This window comes from Dasypus novemcinctus, chromosome 4 (genome assembly GCF_030445035.2).
Source record: "Dasypus novemcinctus isolate mDasNov1 chromosome 4, mDasNov1.1.hap2, whole genome shotgun sequence".
Classification (NCBI taxonomy): Eukaryota; Metazoa; Chordata; class Mammalia; order Cingulata; family Dasypodidae; genus Dasypus; species Dasypus novemcinctus.
Window position 1 is genome coordinate 5,843,559 of NC_080676.1, and position 23,513 is coordinate 5,867,071.

At 49.9% G+C, this 23,513-nt stretch overlaps 1 protein-coding gene across 1 annotated transcript in view; it reads left to right on the forward strand.

Moving 5' to 3' along the window:
* Positions 1-3,454: 3,454 nt before the first annotated feature.
* The window catches only part of IL20RB (interleukin 20 receptor subunit beta), a 43,419-nt gene continuing 23,360 nt past the window's right edge, over positions 3,455-23,513 (forward strand). The window contains exons 1-4 of the mRNA XM_012519301.3: positions 3,455-3,648; positions 16,960-17,086; positions 17,891-18,081; positions 21,809-21,933. Of these exons, the coding sequence (XP_012374755.2) occupies positions 3,576-3,648; positions 16,960-17,086; positions 17,891-18,081; positions 21,809-21,933 (516 nt within the window). The 5' untranslated portion in view covers positions 3,455-3,575. The remainder of the gene's footprint in view (positions 3,649-16,959; positions 17,087-17,890; positions 18,082-21,808; positions 21,934-23,513) is intronic.

The window sequence follows — 23,513 nt, forward strand, 5'->3', positions numbered from 1 at the left end:
CCAAATTTCTGACAATTTTCTCAAAACAGAGTTTTAGAAGGGAAATTATTGGCATGATTTCTGTCTCTTGTCTTAGAACACTGGATTAAAAATAAAAGGACTGATGCAAATTGCAAAATTGCTTTCCAGAAACGTGCATCAATTTATACCAGCAAAAATTTAGGCAAACCCATTTCAAACTTTGCCATTATCATTTTTAAAAAAACGTTTGCTAATGTGATAGTAAAAATGGCCACTCACTGTTATCCTTATTTATATTTCTTTAATGAAGCGAGACTGAATTTTTAAAATGGGTATTAGGTATTTCTATAGCTTACCTATTTGTCAATATATGTGTTTGCCCATTTTTCTGCTGGGGTTTTAGTGTTTTTCTTATAGTTTTTATAAATTTTAAATCTTATAAAAATTAATGCTTAACCTGTAAAGGTCTTTACCATGGCTTTTCAATTACTCAAAGTGCAACTATTATCCTCATCCACCTTTTATCTGACATATTTGCTATACTTAATGCTAAATTTATAAATTTCACCTATCTCATTTAACTTCATATTCTTTTTTAAAGAAGAGGTCAAGGATTTTCATATTTTTATCCAAAACCAATAATTTTCAGGTTGTATGCATCATGCCTTTCCATGGCATATGAATTATGATGCAAAACTGAATCTCACAAGTGTTATTATCCAGCTCCTGCTTCCCACATGGGAGGTCCCAGGTTCGGTTCCTGGTGCCTCTGAAGAACTAAAAAAAGCAACAAGCCAACAATGAGAAAACAACTTAGGGGAGCCAGTGTGGCTCAGTGAGTGAGCATAGGCTTCCCAACATACAAAGTTCCCAGGATCAATCCCCAGCCCTTGTACGTCGTCATCATCAGAGTCATTCCCAAACACTGATGGTTTTTGCAAAACAGGGTGCAACTGCTGTTTTCTTTGGCAAAATCGCCACGTTGCTGCCATCTCCCTGAAGGTGGCTGATGCCCGAGCCCATGGTTTTAACTACTTTCGTGAGCACCTCCATCCAACTAGAAGCCTTCTCTTTGCTGGTGTAGGGGTCAGACCCAAAGAGGGCCAGCCAGCAATGCGTCCCTTTCAGGTGACAGGAGGGATTGACGACCTTGGAGTCAGACTTAAGGGCTGATTCTCATCACTCCAGGCATATTGTAAAATTCTGAGATGGACTGCCCGTCTGATGTTATAGCCCAACCTAGTGTGTCCTAGATGTTTAATATTTATTTCATGAGGAAAAAGAAAATGACCCTAATGTATTCAGTGTTGTTAATCTAAGAAGCACAAGAACTACCATTTATGCAGACCTGCATTCCTGGTGTTGTGTTAATGTGTTTTGTCTGCGTTCTTGAACTCCTACAATTAGCAAGCAACTGCGTGTATCTTACAAATGAACAAAAAGGCTCATGGCATTGCTTCCCCTCTTTTTCTCATCAACAGAGCACTGGACTCTCTACTTTTTCCATCCATTCATCAGCCGATAAGAGTCTAGTTTCTAATCCAAGTCCTCCACTGAAATTCTTGCTGAAATTACAAATGACCTTCAAGTTGCTAAATCCAGGGCACATGTTTCAATGATTAACTCACTGGCCCTTTCTTCTGCACTCCCTCTTGGTAATCACTCCATGGTTTCCAGGACTAGTTGGTTGATTCTCCTACCTAGCTGACCATTCCCTCCCTATTTCTTCTTCCTGCCCTGGTTCTCCAGTGTGGGTCTTCTTCAGGAACACATCCACAGCTCTCCTTAGTCTACACACTTTCCTTGGATGATCTCACCTACTTCTTGGTCTCAGCTACCACCAAAATGCTGAAGGGGAGATGGAGTCAGACCATTATGACCCATAAATTTGAGGCAAAGAGTATTTACAAACTGGAGACTCCCCTTGCCCTGTAAGCATCTCAGAGTGTCTCAAGCTGAACACATGCAACTCTTCTCTGCGCCGCCTCCAGCCCTGCCTGTCTGACCCCACTCCACCCTCCTCTTCATTGTTTCATTTGAAGCATTTCTTTCCACCCAGTTATCCAAACCAAAACCTGAAAGTCGTGTTTGGCTCCTCCTCCTCCTCCACCCTCCCCAGCCACTCAATATCCAGGAGCTGTCAAGTCTACCTCCTGCATGTCTCTTGAATTTGGCCACTTCTCTCAACAGACATTGGAAGCGTCACTGGAGGCCACTAATAACACTCGCCCAGCTGACTGCATAGCTCCCTTCTGGCCCTCCTGCCTCGGATTCGGCCTCTTCCTCTGCCTTCTCCACCGCAGACAGAACCTTTTCAAAGTCCAAACGCAGGAAATGAAGTGATAAGCTTTGAGTTTTTAATCCCTTCTTTGACCTTCATTGCTCCCAGGATAAACTCTAAGCTCCTTAGCAAAGCATTCAGAGCTCTCCGGCATCCTGTTTCTGCCCGCTGTTGGACCCGCCTCTTGCCACTTGAGCCTTACTCCCTGTTACAGCAAATTGCTTGTGTTTTCCTAAACACTCCATACCCGGCTGAATTCTTTTCACCGTTTCTCCCAGAAGTCACTTCCTCCAGGAAGCCTCTGATCTCCAGACTGGGTTAGGCGTTTCTCCTTAGTTCTCCTCTATCCCCTTGTGAATATTTCTGCCACTACGTTTTCAATATTGATTTATAATTATTCCTATGTCCATTGCCTCCACTTGTTGGGAAATTCTTGAAGACAAGAACTATTGACCTCTCCAAATCTAAGTCATTGTAGGCCCTCAGTGAATGTTTGTTGAATGAATAAATGATGAACAAACTTTTCCAAGGTCACATTTCAAGTATGTTTCTGAAACTGGAACTAAAATCTATGGTACTGTAAAACCCATCTTCTTTCCACTATTGCCTTTGCACCTGTAGAGTGTTTAGGGTCCTTAAAGAGCTGACATTTCAAGGCCAAATAAGGTTTGCCTTCCAATTTTAAAAATAGGTTTTAATTTTTCAATAACACATCTTAATGGTTCAGTAATACAGTATAAAAAGATAGCCAATCTTGTTTCCTTCCAGATTCTCTTTTTTGCAAATTCAAGGAAATATGGAGCTACATAGCTCTTCTTTGCCTCCTGACTTTTTAAAAGGTATTAAATTTTTTTTTTAAACTTCTCTGCTTTTTACGAAGTGGGTATGTATTCGCAAAAAGAGCTCATCAGAACCCAGCTTGAACGAATTCACAAGCAGGAGAGCTGGAAGAAAAGAGCTGGTCAATGAGGGGGGCAGATTATCCTGTCTGCCGAGGGGGGCCCACAGGGCACCCACGGTCTGCCAGGACAGAGCCTGAGGCTCGGGCAGGTTCTCAGGCTCCCCAGAGCCCCCCTTTCTCTGGAGCTCTCCCAGGCCACTCCCCCTGATGCAGCTCCTGGGTTTGGGCAGAGAAGAGGGCGCTGCAGTGCCCGCCCCTCCTGGGCTGTCTGCGCCAGCTCCTCTTTCCCAACAATTCAGACTCCACTGCGTCCCAGGGCGCAGCCCCGACCTCTGTGTCCTGAAGCAGGGACGGCCGGGCCGAGCGGAACGCTTCATCCCGGAGGGAAAGAGCCTTCCAGGCCAAACTGACTGCACCCACACAGCCCCCAGGATGGCTCCAGGAGGAATCTCAACAAGTCCTGTCATGTGGTTTTTCTACGCTTCGCTCCCGTCTTCACTCACAGGTAAGTTTGAGTTAGAAGACAGCTGATACTCTGGGACTCAAATATGAATTAAGCTGAAACATACTTTCCCAGGGTTTGGGATGAAATATATGTCTAGGACATCTTTACGTCTTTTTTTAAAAAAAGTTTCTTCCCAAACCTCCATCCCTGCCTCCCAAAGGAAAGAAAAAGCCTGCATTCTGTTTAGAAATCTCTCTCCTAACATCCATAGACCGATTTAGAAAGCTGAAGTATCAAAATGAATAAGGGCTACCAGAGCTACACGTATTTTGTTATTTATCTCATTATCTGTTATTTAAATGGAGCATTGTAGGAATCACAGGTTTTCTGCGACAGCTTAAAGTAAAATAATTAATGATTCTGACATTGCGGTGATGCATACGGGCCATTATACATTTTGTCATGACCTATAAAATTGTACAGGGCAGAGTGTAAACTATAAAGTAAGCTGTAGTCCATGCTTAGTGGCAATGCTTCAATACGTGTTCATCAATTGCAACAGATGTACCCCACTAATGAAGGATGTTGTTACTGTGGGAAAGTGTGGGAGGGGAAGGGGGTGGGGCATATAGGAATTCCCTATAATTTTTTTATTTTTATTTTTCCCCAAACCCACTTTATTATTATTTTTATATGATTTATACGTGAACATAAATAAAACCCTATAATTTTTATGTAACATTTATGTAATCTAAAGCTTCTTCAAAAATAAAAACTAAAAAAAAAATTAAGTGATATATTGGGAAAAAATAATGATTCTAACAAAATACATACAAACAAAAAGACATAATTTACAAACTTAATATTGGCTACAAACTGATGAAAATTGGATTTTTCTCCTCTCCTGGTCAGTGCAGAAAAAGTAGAAGTCAGGTAAGCTGTAGTGTTTTAAAAAACAATTCGTTTGGGGCATTTTCCCAGCTGGTGAGGTTGTGTAATATTCTGTGCTATCCTCTGCTTGCAGTTACCTGTTTTATCATTCCTAAATCACAGCTTGCTAGTCTTTGATGGTTCTTCATGTCAAATCACGTTTAAGAGAAATTTCTAATTTTAATGCTCCCGGCTTCCGGGCACCTTACAGTGTCAATGGGAGCCTCAAGTACTTTCTGCCTTTTTTTTTTTTTAAGCCAAGAAATAATTATTCCAGCTAGTTTAGTCAGGCAACAAATCAATGCTTAGGCGATTTGGAAGTGTTTAGAACTAGCTTTAACACTCCATTTATGGAGTTCTCTCCTAGCTCAAAAACCTTTACCGCTTCGGCTTGTTCAGCACGTGATATCCAAATTCTGCTCTTTGTTTCTCATTTCCCAGCCTACTCAGTTCCGGTTCTTTACTTACTCAACCCTATTTCTCACTGTTCTTTGAAAACCAGGATGGGCTGCAGTGTGGCCACTGCCTTCACAGCTAGCATATTTCACCCTCATTTCCTCTTCTGGCCCATATTTTAATTTCCCACCAGACGCACTATCTCCAGTTCCTTCCCCATACCAAGCCCTTTCCAGAAGGTTTCAGACTTCTCTCTCCTTGACCCCTGACCACATGGCTGGCCCCAAGTTCTCTGGTTTCAGTGGTTACTGCTGTTTCATGCGTTGGCTTGAGGGCAGGACGCGGGCATCTTTCCTGGTGGCCCCATAGCCCCCAGCACAGGCTAAGCAACTGGCTGATTGGCTGGTCAATTGATTGATTAGTTGGTGGGGCCAACAAGCTGCCAGGGAAATAGCCTTTTACTCTGCCAGAGGGAAAAGATGGGGAGGCCCAATGAGAAGGAGAAAGATCTGTAATTTTTAACTTTATGTTTTCTTCAATGAGGAAGACTAGATTTTTAAGATTTTTCCTTAAAATTCCTGTTTTAAACAGACCTGAAGGTGAGTGTACCCTTCTGGCATCTATAAACTTGCAAAGAAAACACATGCACACACACACATACAAGAAAAGTGTGATTTTGTGGAAAAGTGTGATTTTGTGTGAGTTTTGGCTCTCTTACTAGCACAGTGGCTAACTCGTATAACCTCAGTTTCCTCATCTGTACAATGGTCATAATAGCCACCTGAGGGTTATGGGATGGCTTGAACTTCAGCGTGCTCCCCAAATTTTAGTTACTATCATCTGTTGGTCACTCAAACAGATGATGGTGTTGGTAGATCATTGCTTCAGCTGAGATGGCCTTTAAGCAATTTTCACAATTTCCTCTGCATTATGCAGATTCCTGCAATGAATCTGCAAATTCTAAATGAACTTCATTAGTTACTCTAGAGCCCTGGGCAGATAGAGTTATTGCCCTATCTTACGGAAATCATTTGCCTTGTCCTGTCCCTTCCGAGCTGTTTCAGGAAACTGAGGCTTAGAGAGGCTCAGTTATTTGCCCGAGGACACACAGCTAGTGTAATGGGATTGGGGTCTGCCTCTGGCTTTGCTGGTCCCAGCAATTGAGCCCTTTTAACTTCTCTGCCGAAGAAGCCAAGACGTTGAAGCAGGCCAGAAAGAGTTGGGAGGGACAATATAAAAGAAAGAAAGAAGATGGCACTGCCTTTTTCTGATGCGTTTGCCAAAAAGGCTTTTGGAGGGAAAGGTGGGTAAAGAGGATCCAAATGAGGGGAAGCGACAGCACCTCCCACGGGGGAAACTGGCACTGGGTCCTTCTAAGGAGGAGATGCAGTGTTTTCTGCTTGGAAAGTTTGTCCAGTGGCTTTGTGGTAGGACAGGCTTCATGCTGCCTCCCTTTGCTGACTCAAGATTTTAGGAAACGAAGAGTTCAGAATAAGACTTAGAGCAGCAAAAAGGTCTAATATAAACTGGAAGAAGGATGGGTCCCTTGTCCTCAGGGAATTTAAGAGCCTGCTGGGAAATTGACTTAAATCTTTGGCATTCGGGGATTTGAGCATTTGTTATTTCAACAATTCTTAAGGCTGTAGAAGAAAGGTCCAGAACAGTGGTTTTCAACTCCCACATGCACACTGGAGTCCCAAACTTAGGAGTTTTCAAAAATACAGAGATTCTAATTTAACTAATCCAGGGTGCTGCCTGGGCATTGAGGTTTTTCAGAACTCCAGAGGGGTCCTTAGAGAAATTGTTGGTCCCAACTGGGCAGGGAAAACACAAGTCCAGTTTGGAGCATCTGGTGGTAACGAAGTGCTCAATAAAGGATAGGCGGGAAACGGACTTTGGCCCAGTGGTTAGGGCGTCCGTCTACCACACGGGAGGTCCGCGGTTCAAGCCCCGGGTCTCCTTGACCCGTGTGCAGCTGGCCCATGCGCAGTGCTGATGCGCGCAAGGAGTGCCGTGCTACACAGGGGTGTCCCCCGCGTAGGGGAGCCCCACGCGCAAGGAGTGCACCCCGTAAGGAGGGCCGCCCAGCGTGAAAGAAAGTGCAGCCTGCCCAGGAATGGTGCCACCCACACTTCCCGTGCTGCTGACAACAGAAGCGGACAAAGAAACAAGATGCAGCAAATAGACACAGAGAACAGACAACCGGGGGAATTAAATAAATAAATAAATCTTTTAAAAAAAAAAAGGGCAAAGATTAAAAATAAATAAATAAATAAAGGATGGGGGCCTAAACAAAACAGTATCCTCGTTTGAGTCCTGGAAGAGAAATCATTTTCCATGTTACTGGAAAACAGGCAAAATGCAAACAAAGTCTGGAGTTCAGTTATAATAATGTACCAGTGGTGGTTTCTTAGATTTGACAATTGTACCATGATTAAGTTACCTGTTAACAATAGAGGAATTTTGGTGAAGAGTGTGTGGGAATTCTGTGTACTTTTTTTGCAATTTTTCTGTAAATCTAAAATAATTCCAAAAATTTAAAAAGCCCACTGAAAATAACATTTAAAAAAAGGACTGGGGGTGGGGACAAGTCTAAAGGACATGGGAGCCAACCTGTAAGAGTACCCAGTGGGCAAAGCTGGAATAATTAGAGCAACAAATAAGTAACAGTGTTGGACTTTAACATAATAAAGTAAGTATCTATGAGTCCATATTAACATAAATAAATAATTGAGTAAATGCGTTGGGGTGAATGACCAGCTCTTCCTTAAAAAGGCATTCTAATTAATAATAGAAACCATTAGAACATCACAGTAATCACTGTTGCAATACTATCTATGACGGATGCTAAAATCAGTGGGTGAAAGTTTGAACCAAAACAGGGTATTTGCATAGTCTTGAAATATATCCCCCAAGGTACTTATTAATTAGAACGGGGTAAATGACAAACTTCACGGTGGAGATACCATCTTAACCAAGTGATCAAGATTAACACCACCAATAATAAGACATATTGACATCAAGATCCTGGAAGTGACACTCAGAGTAGGATATGGCCTAATAAAGTCACTTTGCAATAGTCTGGCCCAATATGTATAACCTCAGTCAAATCATGAGTAACATCAGACAAACCCAAAACGAGGAGCATTCTCCAAAACAACTGCCCAGACCTCTTCAAAAGCATCAGTCATAAAAGACAAAGACTGAGGAACAAATTAGAGGAGACTGACTAGATATGGCAATTAAAGGTAAGATCCTGAATTGGGCCCTGGAACAGAAAAAGGCATTAGTAGAAAAACGGAGAAATTTGAACAGACATTGGAGCTTAGTTGATGATAGATATTGTACCAATGTTAATATTTTAGTTTTCATAATTGTACTATGGCTACGTACATAGGGGAAGATGGGTGAAAGGTATATGGGAGCTCTCTGTACCATTTTTGCAACCTTTCTGTAAGTATAAAATTATTCCAAAATAATTAAAAAACAAAAACAAAAAACCAAATCACCTCCCTCGATGATTCTAATGCGCAACCTCGGTTGAGAACCATTAGTTTAGCCTCTAGACCAGTGCTTCTCAATTAAATATATATATATATATATATGTATATATGTATGTGTGTATATGTGTGTATTATATATATATATGTATTATATATATATATATAAAATCTTTAGTTTTTAAAAACTAAGCAGGTGCCCGCATCTGCTCCCCTCAAACTTTACCGGGCCTGGGGATCCTGCTAAAATGCAGATTCTGAGTCTGATAGGGTATAGGGTGCAGACGGAGAGTCTGCATTTCTAATAAGCTCCTGGGTGATGCTGATGAGACCCAAAGACCACACTTTGAGGCCATAGAGCAATTTGTCACTTCCCGAGGTGAGAACTTGGGGGCACACCTTCTGAAGCTGGCGCGTGGGCTCTTGTCACTTGGGCAGTGAGCAACGACAGCAGGCTGCCCAGCAGCCGTTTCCTGGCTCCGTCGTGCCTCTTCTCTTGTGGTCAAATGCAAGGAAACTCGCTTAAAATGATTTACTCGACTTGAGAATACCTGACCCAGACTGAAGAGTCCTCCTGGAACCCACGTGGCCTCTGAGCCTGTAGGGGTGAGGTGGGGAGAGGGCCTCGGGGGGTGTTCCGGGAAGAGCAGGCAGCTGGCGGGGGCTGGAGGCGCACCTTGGCTGGGCAGTGCCCCAAGACACTACCGGGGTGGGTCACGGTGAGAACCTGAGGCCCTTCTCTGGTCAGGAAGAGGCTGTCCTTTTAGAATTGAGAGAGAGTCACTGTGGCGTGTTGATGTTGAAAACGATGGCCTGTAAGACTCGAGTTGGCTGGGAAGTGCCTTTATTTTTATTTTTGATAATGAATTGTTTTTATTTGGAAAGGAGTTTTAGATGACATAAATGTTGCATAAAAAACACAGGGGATTCCCGTGTGCCCCACCCCTCCCCGTCTTCCCCACATTAGCACCATCCTTCCTCGGTGCCCTGCATGTGTTACAATGGATGAACCCGCATTAGAGCATGGCCATTCACCGAGACGACAGTTTACATTATAGTTTACCCTGTGTCCCACACAATTTCATAAGTCATATGTTTTGCATAATTTGGAAAGGCCTTGGAAGAGGAACAGCCCTGGGAGCATGGGCTGGAAAGTGGGCCTGTCGGCTTCTCTTTGGGGCCACAGGAGGAGTCACGTGGATCAGGAGGTGGTGAAAGAGGCCCCTGGAGGAGAGGTGGGGGTCAAGAAGTACCTAAAAAGAGGAAAACGATAGCGCGTCCCTCCTAAAGGAGGGCGCCCTGATAGCCCACGGACGCTTGCCAGCTGGGTGCGGACACGGCTTCCCCGGGGACCCGCTGCGAGCCGGTGGGGAGCCCCTCCAGCCTCCACCTGCCGGGAGGCCGAGGCTGGAGGCAGCGTGCTGTCGGGGGGGCCTCCAGGGACCACGGCCCCCCGGCATTGCCGTGGAGGGGAAGCCTGCTCCCCAGGCCGCGTCCTGCTCGCGTTGGTGACTCCCGCGGGACACAGGAGGAGGCCGTGGGCAGGCGACAGGGTGGAGAAAGCCCTCCCTGAGCCCTGCCTCCGAGCAGACCCTGCGCCCAGGGCGGAGACGGCTTGGCCGTGCATGTGTGTGTGTGTGTGGGGGGGCGCTGGTATTTGGAGTAAGGCAGCTCATAAGGCCTATCGAACAGATAAGGAATCTGAGGCTCAGAAATGTTAAATGACTCGTTCACTGAGGTTTACAGAGCAAAAAGAAAGGAAAGACATTCATAGAAATCCGTGGAGAAAAGGGATTTTCAAATGAGAACAGGGAAGCGGATGTGGCTCGAGCAGCTGGGCCACCAGCTCCCCCGTGGTAAGCCCGGGGTTCCCTTCCCAGTGCCTCCTAAAGAAGATGAGCTGGACAGTGAGCTGACGCCAAGGCTGGTGCGGCGAGCTGATGATGGCGAGCTGATGATGGCGAGCAATGAGATGACGCAGCAGAGAGACGTAACGAGAGACGCGACTAGCAGGGAGCGGAGGTGGCTCACGTGACTGGGCACCTCCCTCTCACATGGGAGGTCCCAGGTGTGGTTCCTGATACCTCCTGAAAGAAGACAAGCAGTCACAGAGCGCACACAATGAACAGATACGGAGAGCAGACAGTGAACACAGACAAGGGAGGGTGGAGAAATAAATCTTTTTTAAAAAAATGAGTATAGCAGCAACCAGGGAAACAGCAATGCAGGGTTGGGGGAAGAGCAAACTCAGAATTCGAAACCAGAAAGGGGGTCAAAAGAACAGGGTCAGAGGGGAAAGAGGAAGTGGGAATTTGAAGGTGCCTGAATCTGTTTTCCACGCCCTGAGCCCTGGGAATTCATAGGTAGCTGCTTGGTGGACCTGGAATCCTGGGCTGGAGCTGGGTCACAGGTTCTCTAGGGGGTGGTGGGAGCAGTAGTTGGTGTCCAAAGGCAGCCTAAACCCTGGCCCAAGTAGTCCCAACTCCTGACACTGCAGAGGACAGATGTGAGGACCAGGAATCAAATACTGCAGCTGCTCGTTCAGGCAGGAGTTAGGAGAGGCAGGAGGAAGGGAGCAGGAAGATCACGTGCCGTGCCAAGACTGGTGTGGCCCCGGGACCTCCTCGAAGTCTGACTGAGTACAAACGGGGGGTCCAGCTGGTAGAAAAAGGCCAGCTACAGAGGAAGTCTGGAAGGAATAATTAAAGTCCATAAATGTCCCCTGAAGGGCAAGTCACATGTTTTAGGCAGCATGATGGCACCCCATGCCCTAATCCCGTGAACCTGTGCACATGTTTCCTCATACCAAAAAGGGGATTTTGCAGATGTGGTTAAGTTAAGCATCTGAAAGAAAGATACTATCCTGGATTACCAGAATGGGCCCCATGTAATCCCGTGAGCTCTTAAAAGAGGAGAACCTTTCCTGGCTGCAGTGAGAGAAGGACAGCATGACTGAAGAAGAGGCAGAACGAATCAGAAGCATGAAAGGGACTTGACTAGCCATTGCTGTCTTTGAATATCTTAGAAGGGGACCCTGAGAAGGAATGGCACCTGGAGGTAGAGAAGTCAAGGAAAGACATCCCCCTAGAGCCTCCCCAAAGAAAGCAGTCCTGCTGACACCGTGGTTCCAGCCGGGTGAGAGCCACGTTGGGCAAGACCGACAGAACTACAAGGCGATACATTTACGTTGTTTGAAGCCACTAAATTTGTGGCAATTTCTTACCGCAGCAATGGAAACTAATCCATCCCAAGAGAGAGGTCATCATTGCAAATTCAGCTCTGTTTCAAGATCTTGGTTGTTTTGCCCATGCTGAGTACCAGAACCCTAAGTGAGGTCATGGCCACAAAGCTCAAGTCCCTACTGGAAATTCCATCCCATGGGCCTTGGTGAGACGCCTGTCAGGCCTCTAGAAAGAAAATGATAGTCCAGTTCACTCTGTAGAAACAAGAACATAAATATTCACGAGGAACCAGAGGCTTGGACAGTGGGTTTCAGTATTTCTCTTAACGCTGGGGAGACTCCTCAACAAGGATGGCCGGAGGAAGGATTCTTCCAGAATTGGCATCCTCCTTACTGCGACCGGTGTGTTGTTTCTGTTCACATGATGAGCTTGCTTTCCCCTTTCTCCTTGACTATTTCATGCTTTTGATTTTGCACATTTATATCAGGTAGAGCTTTTATTAACTGCTTGACTTCAATACACACTGCTTCTTGCTGACCAACGACATGCCTTATTAACAAGAATGTCGTGTGAGGAACAAAGTTCTTTCTCTCCCTTTAGTTGTGTTTTTAGGACCACAGCTAACCTTCTCAACAGGTGGAAGGTTTTAAAAAACCCTTAGTGGGCACAGTCACTTTCCTGTGGAGTCAGAGCTGAAAACGCATTGCCCATCTTGCAGAGCCACGTCCTATTTGGCGTCCCAACGTAAAACGGACCCCTCCTTCATGCAGTGCCATGACACTTCCTGTGTAACTCTATTCAATGCCCCTAGCATCAGTAGCTCATGGGCAGTACTGTTTAGCCATCTCATACCCAATGTGTGTGTGCCACATAAATATGAGCAAATCAGAGATGAAATTTGGAGTATGCTGTAAAATAGCATGAGAACATTGGAGGTGCTGCTGTCAGGCTCGGAACGAAAGGAGCAGCTATTCTTCTACTACGGGGTGAGACTGAGTATTTTTGCACAAAATGGACTTTGGATCTTTTCCAAGGGTGGGAGAAGAGGGTTACAAAGTGCAAATTATTGTGTTACCATGGTACAGCCACCAAAAGATGGGACATCCCTTACTGTCTAAGATCACAACCAATATTGACATCATTGTCACAATCCACCCATCTTAGAGTTCCCCAGTTCTACTTATGCTCGTGTGTGTGTGTTTGTGTGTGTGTGTAGGCTCATCAATCCACCTCCAGAGTCAAGATACTAAACAATCCCAGCCACCATAACGACCTCCAGCCATTTGACTTTTTATAACCACTCCCACTTCTCTCCTGCTCCCCACCCCTAACTTCTAACCCTGGACAACCAACAATCTGTTCTCCATTTCCAAAATTTTGAGGGGAGTGGATGTAGCTCAGTGGTTGAGTGCCTGCCTCCCCTGTGCAAGGTCCTGGGTTCAATCCCTGACACTTAAAAAAAGAGAAAAAAGAAGACCTCTCTAAAATTTTGACATTTCAAATGCCTTATGTGTTATATGTAGCCTTTGGGGATTGGCTTTCTTCACTCAGCGTAATTAGCTGGAGCCTTATCCAAGCTGTCACGTGTTCCTTTTTATTGCTGAGCACTCTTTCATGGTATGGACATACCACCGTTTGTTTAGCCATTCACCTGTTGAAGGACAGCTGGGCTGGTTCCAGTTTTGCTATTATAAATAAAGCCACTATGAACATTCGCATGCAGGTTTTATATGATATTAGTTTTCATTTCTTTGGGATAAATGCCTAAGAGCACAATTGCTGGGTCGTATGATAAACGTATGCTTGTTTTTATAAGAAACGGCCGGATGGTTTTCCGTAGAGGGTGGATCATTTTCGTTTTTTGAATGAGTGTAAGTGATACTGCATTTTAAATTTAACTTTCATTACTATTATATAGAAATACAATTAATTTTTGGTATATCTCATATTCTGTGATCTTACTGAACTCAGTAGTTTTAAGAGATTTTTTTTTTCAGATTCTTTGGGATTTTCTACATAGACAAATCATGTCTTCTGTAAAACAGGTAGTTTTATTTCTTCCTTTCCAATCTGTATGTCTTTACTTCTTGCCTTATTGCAGCCACTATAACTTCTAGTATGCATTAAGTAAGAATGGTAAAAGAGGATATCCTTGCCTTACTCCTGATCTTAGAGAGAAAGCAGTCTTTAACCATTAAATCTGATGTTAACTGGAGGTGTTTTGTAGATGCTCTTTATCACTGAGGTAATCCCCCTCTATTCTTATTTTTAACTTGATGAGAGATATTTTCATAAAAAAGTGTTGGATTCTGTCAAATGCTTTTCTCTGTGTCAATTGATACGATCATAGGATTTTTCTTCTTTAGCATGTTGATATGGTGAGTTCCATTAATTGCTTTTCTAATAGTGAACCAGCCTTGGCTAGCTGAAATAAACCCCGCTTGGTCATGGAATACAATTCCTTGTACACATTGTTGGAGTCTGCTTGCTCTTATTTTGTTGAAGAGTTTTGCAGCTAAGTTCATGAGATCTCTTAGTCTGTAGTTCTAGAACGACCTCCTCTTGCCCGTCTGCCTCCCCAGTGCCTGCCCAGCTCCAACAGCAGGGTGCCCCTCACAGCAGGGGGCTGGGGGCAGCAGCGCTGCCTCATGACACTCTCTGGGTAGCTTGGGGGAAAGGGAGGCTGACTCTAAAGTCTCCTCCATAGGATTTGGGGAAGAGGAGCATCTCCGCTGTGTCTCCCATTCTCCATGCATGGTTTGGAAGGCCCTCACTGCAGCCCTGCAAGCACGGAATTCAATCCCTGAGGCGGGGCGCGGAGGCAGCAGCTGGTGACCTCTGGGGAGCAGAGAGCAAGCCCCAGATGTTGCCAGTGCAGGGGTCAGGGAAGTTTCAGGAAAGGAGAAACAAGTCCCAGCGAATGGGCTGGGCACCAGATGAACCCCACTTGGAGAAGCGGAGCCGAGGACAGCAGCTGGGGACACGGAGCACGGCTGACACCCAGGGGCGTGCTATGTGGCCAGAGGGTCTGGTGTCTGGAGATGGGTGGGTGCGAGCGGGTGCAAGGGCCAGCGGCTTAGCCTTAGCCAGGGCGGCTCCCAGAACCTATCTGAGAGGGATCGGGAACGGTAAGACGGAGGAAGCCAGAGGAGCGAGTCTCTTAGCCGGGCCGGGGCATCTGGACAAGGTGGGGCCGCGTCACCTCGGTCGGGCTGGCAGGAGCTGGAACCGCTTGTGTGTTAGCAGTGTTATTTTCTCTAAAGGAAAGGTTTTGCATATTTTACCAGAGGAAGGCTGCCGGGGAGGACAGCCCTGCCCTCCTGTGCCGCCCCGATCCCCTTTTCCTCTCCGTCTCTCGGGCGAGTGTGCGGGGAGGGGTGGGGAGGGCAGGAAGCTTCCCTTGTGGGGGCCCCAGGTGCTTCCTCACGGGCCGGCCTGCGGGCGCTGGGGCCGAGATGGGGGTGTGTCACAAGGGTCTGTGCCAGAGAGCAGGCCGGGGAAGCGGACCGCCTGTCCCTGGCGGCCCCCATCTCCTCGTGTCCCGGGGGGGCCTGGTAACGAGCAGCGGGTGCCAGACTGGGGACAGGCTCAGAGATGAAAGCCTCTGGCAAGGGCCCCAGCGCCGCCACCCGCTGTGCAGTTGATGTTATCACTGCAGCTGTAACAGCAGAGCTGGCAGGTGTGGGCATTAGAGGAGGGGCGCGTGAAAGAGGAGGAGCGCGTGAGAGAGGAGGACCGCAGCAGAGGGGCCAGACCGCACCTGGGGCTGGCGCAGCCACGAGCCTGGGGGTCACCCAAAGCCCTTGCGAGCCCAGGTCCAGCTTCATGGCCTCTGCCATTGGGTGTGCACATCACAGACCCACGGCGTGCATCTCTGGGTGCACCGCGCACACGCACCTGGATGGGCAGATGCCTGTGGCGAGACAGGCTCAAGGGCCCACTATTTTCCTGGGTAGAAGTCTCATAACTGGCTTGGAACCTTTTTTTTTTTAAAGTGTTCTTTTATTTATTTATCCCCCCTCCCTGTCGTTTGCATTTGCTGTGTCTGTTTTTGTTGTGTGCTGGTCTTTTTTTAGGAGGCACCGGGAACCAAACCTGGGACCTCCCATGTGGGAGGGGCACCTAATGGCTTGCACCACCTCAGCTCCCTGCTTTGTTGGTGTCTCATTTTGCTTTCCTCTGTGTGTCTCTTGTGTCAGCTCACTGTCTTGCTCGTCTTCTTTAGGAGGCACTGGAAACCAAACCCAGATCTCCCATGTGGTAGGCAGGAGCTCAATCACTTGAGTCACATCCACTTCCCTTGGTCCCTCATTTTTTTTTTTTTAATATTTATTTCTTTATCCCCCCCTCCCCTCATCGTCTGTTTTCTGGGTCCATTTGCTGTGGGTTCTTTTGTGTCTGCTTCTCTTCCCTTTGGGTGGCACCGGGAACCAATCCTGAGACCTTCTGGAGTGGGAAAGTGCCACTCAGTCTCTTGAACCCTCTCAGCTCCCTGGTCTGCTGATCTCTTATTGTCTCTCCTCTGTGCCTACTTTTGTTGCATCATCTTGCTGCGCCAGCTCTCCGCTCGGGCCAGCTTGGTACATGGGCCAGCACTCCCTCGCAGGCCAGCACTCTGCACGGGCCTGCGCACCGCGTGGGCCAGGACTCCTTGCGGGCCAGCTCGCCTTCACCAGGCGGCCCCAGGCATCGAGCCCTGGACCTCCCCTATGGTAGCTGGGAGCCCAATTGCTTGAGCCACATCCTCTTCCCCCTGGTCCCTTCTTGATTGGCCTGCGTCCGCAGCAGGCCTGCGCCTGCACTCGCAGCTGTCGGTGGATGTCCCGTCTGGCCTTGCTGGGGGATGTGAAGGGACGTTCTGGCGCCTGAGGATGACAGTAGCAGGAAGGGGAGGTGATGAGAAGCTGGCAGGAGCCTGCATGGGTTTGCTATGCGAGATTGGGAGGTTCAGGTTTATGCAACTAGCTTAAGGTCACATAGTGAGTGGCGAGGTCAAGGCCTGGATGCAGGTCAGCCTGGCCCTAAGATTTGTAAACAACCTGCCTTGGTTTCCTCGTTTGTGCTGTGAGAGACTAATGGTCTTTATCTCCCAGCAGGGTTGTAACAATTCAGCACATGGCCTAGATAGAACCTGGTTAAGTGATTAATGAATATTTGCCATTATTGTTATTAATGTGCCATTGCTTTGTCACCAAAGACAGAATTACAACGAGGATGATCACAAAAGCTTCACCTTAACACAAGGGTGATGGAAGTAGAGTTGTTTCTAGTTCGTAAACGTGAGGCCTCTCCTGAGATACTAATCTGAAGTTGTGGCACTCCTGGATATGAGCCGCTTGTCAGCCCGTCTGTCTACCTCTCAGGTGGAGTGGCCGTCCTGCCTGCCCCGCAGAACCTCTCTGTATACTCAACCAACATGAAGCATCTCTTCACGTGGAGCCCAGCAGTTGTACTGGAAGAACCAGTATACTATTCTGTTGAGTACCAGGGGTGAGTTGTTTTGTGTGTTTTTTTCTCCCTTAGAAAGCAGTTGGTTCCTGGAGGCACAGGGACGATTGGACAACGCTGATACAGAGCATTTCCATCATCACGGAAAGGCCTTTGGGCAGCACAGCCGCAGGTCATTTCAGACGGCGATCGGTGCTAGCAGAAAGCTAAAGGGTGATAAAATAGAGAATTGGGGGGTCAGGGAAGGCCTCTGAGCAGGTGATATTTAAGATGATAAATGAAGGCCAAGAGAAGCCAGCCGTGGTGGACAGTGGGGCAGAGCCTTGAGACAGGGTTCAACAACTAGAACAAAGTCATAAGGCAAGAAGCACCGGCACGTTGGAGGAGCAGCAAGGAGGCCAACATGGTGGCGGCATCGTGCTGAGGGACAGGTGGGAGAGGAGGCCACAGAGAGCTGTGGGCCATGGGGAAGAGGCAAGCCATTAAAGAGGGCGATGTCCTGATTTGCAGGGAGAGGAGTGGCTCAAAGAATGGCAGAAGAGAGGCTGGGAGACCAGGCAAGAGACCTCAGCAGGGCAAGGGATGATGGCAGCTGCAATTAGGGTAGTGACAGCGAAGACAGAGAGACTGGACAGATGGAGTTTATGCCTAGGTTTCCCTTGTCTGGTGAAAAAAGGAATAAGAGAATGATGGGTGAGGGAGGAGCTTGGAGCACTTGGGATGTGGAGCAAATACTAAATGTTCTGACCCACTGGAAGTTGGAGAATGAGGGCAGTTTCTTGCCGCTTGTTGAGTCTGGGAGGAAGGAGCTCATGTGGTGTGCTCTGTGCTCCTCTCCTTGGCCAGGGAGTACGAGAGCCTGTACAGGAGCCACGTCTGGATTCCCAGCAGCTGGTGCTCGCTCACCAAAGACCCCCAGTGCGATGTCACCGATGACATCACCGCCTCTGTGCCGTACAACCTCCGCGTCAGGGCCACCCTGGGTGCGCGAACGTCGGCCTGGAGCCTTCTGAAGCAGCCCTTTAATCGAAACTCAAGTAAGGCGCTTTTCTCCTTGCGTCCCTGTCCCCCCCACCGGCCCCTCCTTCAGCAACCTCACTCACCCAGAATTTCTCTTGGTCTCTGAAGCAGCCTGGCAAAGCCAGAGCACTGTGCACGCAGAGAACCCTGGCTTGCACCTTTTAAAAATTGCCAACCGCTTCCCACAGGCCCTCGCTCTCCGTCCTTTGACTTTGAAGTCATTTCTGGTGGTCTCTGCCAGCAGCTGCAGGTGGTGGGGAGGCTGATCTCAGGGCCTGGAGGGAAAGCTGCTCTGCAGATGGGGAGATGGGGCCGGGACTGCTGCTTTCTACCCTGGCAGGGCTTCGGCACCTCTTCTCTTGCTTCTCATCTGGGGCCCTCGTGAACCCTGCGTTTACTGCCAGTGTGAGCAGCCTCTTTGTGCAAATTTAAAGAGAACCACCAGAAACAGTTGCCCTTCTACGGCTGTTGGGAAATAAATAGCTTTCCTATTGCAGAAGCCCTGGAAAATGATTGAGAGGGAAGGGAAGGATCCAGAGAGGTGGCAAAACATGGCAAAGCGTAAATTCAAGATAGATTCAAGAGAAAGGACAGAGCTGGGGACCAGTTGTTGGAGGAAGGAGTGGGGAGAGGCGAAGGTGGTGTCCGGCTTCCAACTGGGGTTGGCGACCACGGCATCCGAGGCAGAGGACACAGCGGGAGCAAGTGGCTCTGGGGAGGAGGACAGACCCCTGGCCCTGGGCTCTTCGAGACTGAGGTTCCTACAAGCTATCATGCCAGAGGCTTGGGGACAGACAAGATCGTCCAGAGACAAGACATGGGGGACAAAGAGGACCCTGGAAAATCCCAGGGTTTAAAAAGCAGGTGGAAGAAGAGGCACCAGCAGGGGGCTGGGCAGGTAGAGGGACGGAGGGGAGCCCAGGAGAGTGGAAGGGCCTGAAGGAGGCTGCCTGATGGGCCCTGGACAGAGTGGCTCCGTGGACCAGTGGGGCGGGCTGCCAGGCTGGGGCGGGGAGGACTGAGTAGAGGGGGCAAAGAACCAGGCGGCTCCTCCGCTGAGACAGGCGGGGGCAAGCGGGCGGCCGGCTCGAGGCTGCAGGGCAAGGGGAGGGCCTTCTGTGTCCTTGAGGTGGTGGGAGAAGATCCTCCGCTAGTGGGTGAGGGCAGAGGGAGGTTTGGGGCAGCAGCTGCTGTCATGGATGAGCCGAAAATTGTCCAAGGAGGTAGGAGACGGGATGGAAACCTGGAGAGGCTAGAAGGTGGGTGAGGTGCAAGCTGGAAGGGGGCCAAGGAGGGTAAATGTAGACAGGAAGTGTTCTTCAAACCCCAGCTCAGCCACTCGGCAGGCTCCCAGCTCCTTGGTCCCAGGCTCCTTGCCTGCAAGTGGGGCAACAGTCCTGCCCTCTGGGTAGTTGTGGGGATCCCGTGAGAATGCCCAGTGCAGGCTGTTCTATCACAGAACTCAGCTACTCGGAGGTATTATTATTATTAATAATAATAATGGCCTAGGAGTGCCCGGAGTTGAGAGTCGGAGGGTAGGGGGGGATGGGCAGGAGACAGGAGTGGGCCCAAGCAGGATACCAATAAGGGGGTCTGGGTGCAGAATGGGGGCTCCTGGCTCCCGCCCCCTCCCCCAGGTGCTGGAGGCAGAGGTGGAAGCGGCCCGCACCGGGGGAGGCTCAGGGCCCTGGAGGGCACTCAGCTCTGCCCGCAGTGCCTGGGGGCACCCAGCACCCCCTCCCTCTGCCCCTGACCATCGCTGGGGGCTGGTCGCTGTTGTTGGCAGGGCAGGCACGGGTCAGGTGGAGGTACCGCAGCGCTTACAAACCACGTGGCAGGGGTGTGCAGGGACAAGGGGTGCGCCCAAATGTCTGTGTAAACGGGAAAAGGTCTGGCTGCAGGAGTGGCGTCTCTGTACCTGCACCAGAAGGTGGAGGAGGTGGTCCGGCACATTCTCTGTGCAGGAGGTTAGCCACTGGGCCAGGTGAAACCGCGGTCTCGCAGGGCATCAGGTCCGTTCATTTGCCTTTGGAAGAGGCCATCCCGACTTTCCCCAGAATTGTGAAAAATCTTGGGATGAGGCTCTCCTGGGAGGTATCTCCTGCCCTTCAAGAGAAGCCTGGTTGGGAACAGGCTCAACCTTGACCACATGTTGGAACCCCGGAGCTGCTTTAAAACAGCCGGTGTCTGGGGTCCAAGCCTGCAGAGTCTGATCGAAATGATCTGCGTTGGGCCTCTTCACTGGCGGTAGAAAATCCCCCCGGGTTATTTGCATGTGCAGGTGGGCTTGAGATCCACTGGGAAGTTGTTTACCCACACAGGGGAGCCTAAAACGCAGAAAAGCTGGGCTCCAGCTCTGACCATCAACTGTGTGACTCTGGACCAGTCACCTAGCCTCTCTGAGGCTCCGTTCTGCCATCTGTACGACAGGAATGGTTTTTATCTTATTGCGCTTGTGGGGAGGATTAAAAGGAGAGGAGCATGTGGAGTGTGTGGAACAGAGCCTGGTACGTGGCATGTCCTCAAAATCAGGGGTTCCTGCCCCAACACTGTCAAAGCATTCTCATCTGACCTGGAGCTTTACATCATTTTCTCGATTTCCGTTCTCAATAGAGCTGGAGATCAGAGGACCCAATTCTCTTATGTTAGATTTAAAAATGGAGGCGTCGAGCTTCTCTTTTCCTTCTGGAGGTGTTTTGGATCTGGTTCTCCTGGGGCTCTGCAGTCATGGGGAGTCTCTGGACTGGGGGCTTGGCACCGATGGCCCCCGGCTTCCCAGGTCCCCCAATCCCCTAGCCAGGCGGCGCTTCAAGTGCCCAGGTGCACATCCTGCCCTGGCGAGGTAGTTGGGGAGTGTGCTTTGTTCTCTGAAACCTCCTCCAGCAACTGCCTGGAGCCCAATACGGGGGGCTCTAGCCCAAGCACCCCCACCCGGCTTCCCAGGCCGGGGCCAACAATCCAGGTGGCCCATCCGGTCCCGCAGCGTTGGACCTGAGAGGCAAGCGGGGATCTGCCCTCAGCGGCCAGGGAGCAGAGAACGCCGGGCTGGCCCTTCTGTCCCTGGCCCGCTGGGGCAAATGCACCCAAGGGAGCTGCTGGCCTCTGTCTGGGATCCGTGCCTGGGCTCCTGCTGCGACTTCCAGCCTCGATGATTAGAATTCGTTAACCCCTGACTTGCCACCAGCCCCAGTCAGGAAATGAGATGAAGAACCCTGGGCCTGAGAAGAGCACGGCCAGCCCATGAAGGCTGCCGTCGCGCTGGTTTTCAGAAGTCGCCGGCAGCCAGTCCGTGTCACTAATCTCCATGGACTGCAGTCCGTGCCCCCTCTGGGGCCGTTCGTTCCTAATGGGCAAAGCCTGGACCACGGCTGTGGTCAGTTTTGGCCTGAGCGTGTGGGTGTTAAGAAACAGCACCTGCTCACTTAGGTGAGTCAAGGCAGGAGCACGCTCTGCTGAAAAAGGTAAAGACAGGCACGTGGATTCAGAATTTTAAAATGGAGAGAATTTCACCTAATATTTAGTCCTTCTGTCTGTGTGCCTCTTGGGGAAGGAAAAAAAAGGACTGGGCACCAGCTAAGTAGGGGAGAACATTCAGCTGATGTGCGTGCTTCCGCACAGGAGAGCCGGGCCTCCCCCGTCCGCCCTCCCCCTGCCCCTTTCCCCTCCCCCTCCTCCCTCCCTTCCTCTCCCCCCTTCCCTCCCTGCTGGAGGCTGGCTCTGACTCTCCCCTTGTCTGGTCAACAGCCGTCCTCACCCCACCCAGGATGGTGGTCACCAAGGATGGCTCCCACCTGGTGATCGAGCTGGAAGACCTGGGGCCCCAGTTCGAGTTCCACGTGACCTACTGGAGGAGCGAGCCTGGTGCCAAGGTGAGACTTGCGGCCCCGGCCCTGGAGTCAGGCTTCCGTCTCTCTGCGGCTTTGGAGGCCGAGGCCCAGAGCCCTGGGAGCAGGGCAGGGAGAGGCGGCCCTCGGCTGCGCTCCCTGCCTGGCGGGGCCTGGCGACCAGCAGGCCGGGAAGGAGCGGTGAGAAGTGTGCCGACAGCCCTAGCCGTCTCTTCTTTTAAGGCTGCCTTGGATCTTCAGGGAACTGTCCTGCGTGACATGGCAGTGACAGAGGCAGACCATTCTGTATCTTGTCATAACTTACAAAATTGTGTGGGAGAGATTGTAAGCCACAAGGTAAACTACAGTCCACGCTTAGTGGCACTGCTCCAAGATGTGGTCCTCAACCGTGACACGTACCACACTAATGAAGGATGTCGTTAATGTGGGGAAATGTGGGAGGGGTGTAATCTAGGTACCTTTTTGAAAAAATTAAAAAGTATATGATAAAAAAATAAAAATAAAGACTGCCTTAGGCCATCTCGGGTCTGGGCTGGGAGCCCTCTCAGGACACCCTGCTGCAGGGCAGGTGGGTCTCCTTGCCCTAACCTTCGCCCTCGCTGGGCACATCAGGGCATTTGCTCACCCACGTCAGGGCATTTGCTCCCCCTCGCCAGCTGGTCCCGGCCACTCTCCCTGGCATGTTGAGGGGCAGCAGGCCAGGGTGTTCCAGGTAAACTGGATGGTTTCAAAAGCATGTGCATCCGGCCCCAGGGTGTGTACCTGGGCAGGGCCCAGAAGTGTAGGCGGGGTGCTGGGCACTGGCTTATGAATGCGCCCAGTTATGAGCAGGGTCCACCCAGAACGCCCCTGAGATGCTGCCCCTCCCTTGAGGGAAGGCTGCCGCAGGCCGGGGTGGGGGAGGCCAGCCCTGGGGGAGGGAGTGCCCAAGCCAGCAGCAGCAGCGAGAGGGACCAGGGCTAGGGGACAGTCAGGCGGTGGTGCCCCTGTCCAGGAGGATTGGTGACAAGCACCTGAAGCCCACTCCAATCAGCTCAAGGAAAAACAGCCTTTATCCTAAGGATGGCTATGCAGCAATCAGGGGCTGTCAGGGAATCTCTGAACGGAGCTGGCGGTCTCCCTGAGGCGTCCTCGGTTTCCCCTGGGGGTCCCCTCATGGCCGTCTCCCTGCGCCGCCCCCTCAGGCTCTGCTCCACCACCACTCCTCACTGCACAGGGCTGTGACTGGACCTGGCCCCTCCAGGCCTCCGCGTTCTCAGTCAGCCCAAGGGGTGCTGATGCAAACTCCCAGAGCTCCGTTGATGTTATAAAGGGTAGACGCTTACAGTCACAAGGCCCTGAAGACGCCAGCTCAAGGTGCTGTAAGAGGCACCTCCTCACCCAGGGCCTGCTGCCCCGTGTGGGCACGAGATGGGCGGTGAGGACAGTGAGGGCTCAGCCTTCCTCCTTCCTCCTAAGGCTCCGTGGTCCCAGCTTCTCCCGATCGCCGTCTAGGCTGGCGTCAGGCTCGTCTCTCTCCCCGGGGCTCATTTCTTTCCGGGCTTAGCTGCTCTGGTCTCTCCACAAGGTCAGCCGTAGACTATCAGGCTCGTCTCTCTTCCCGG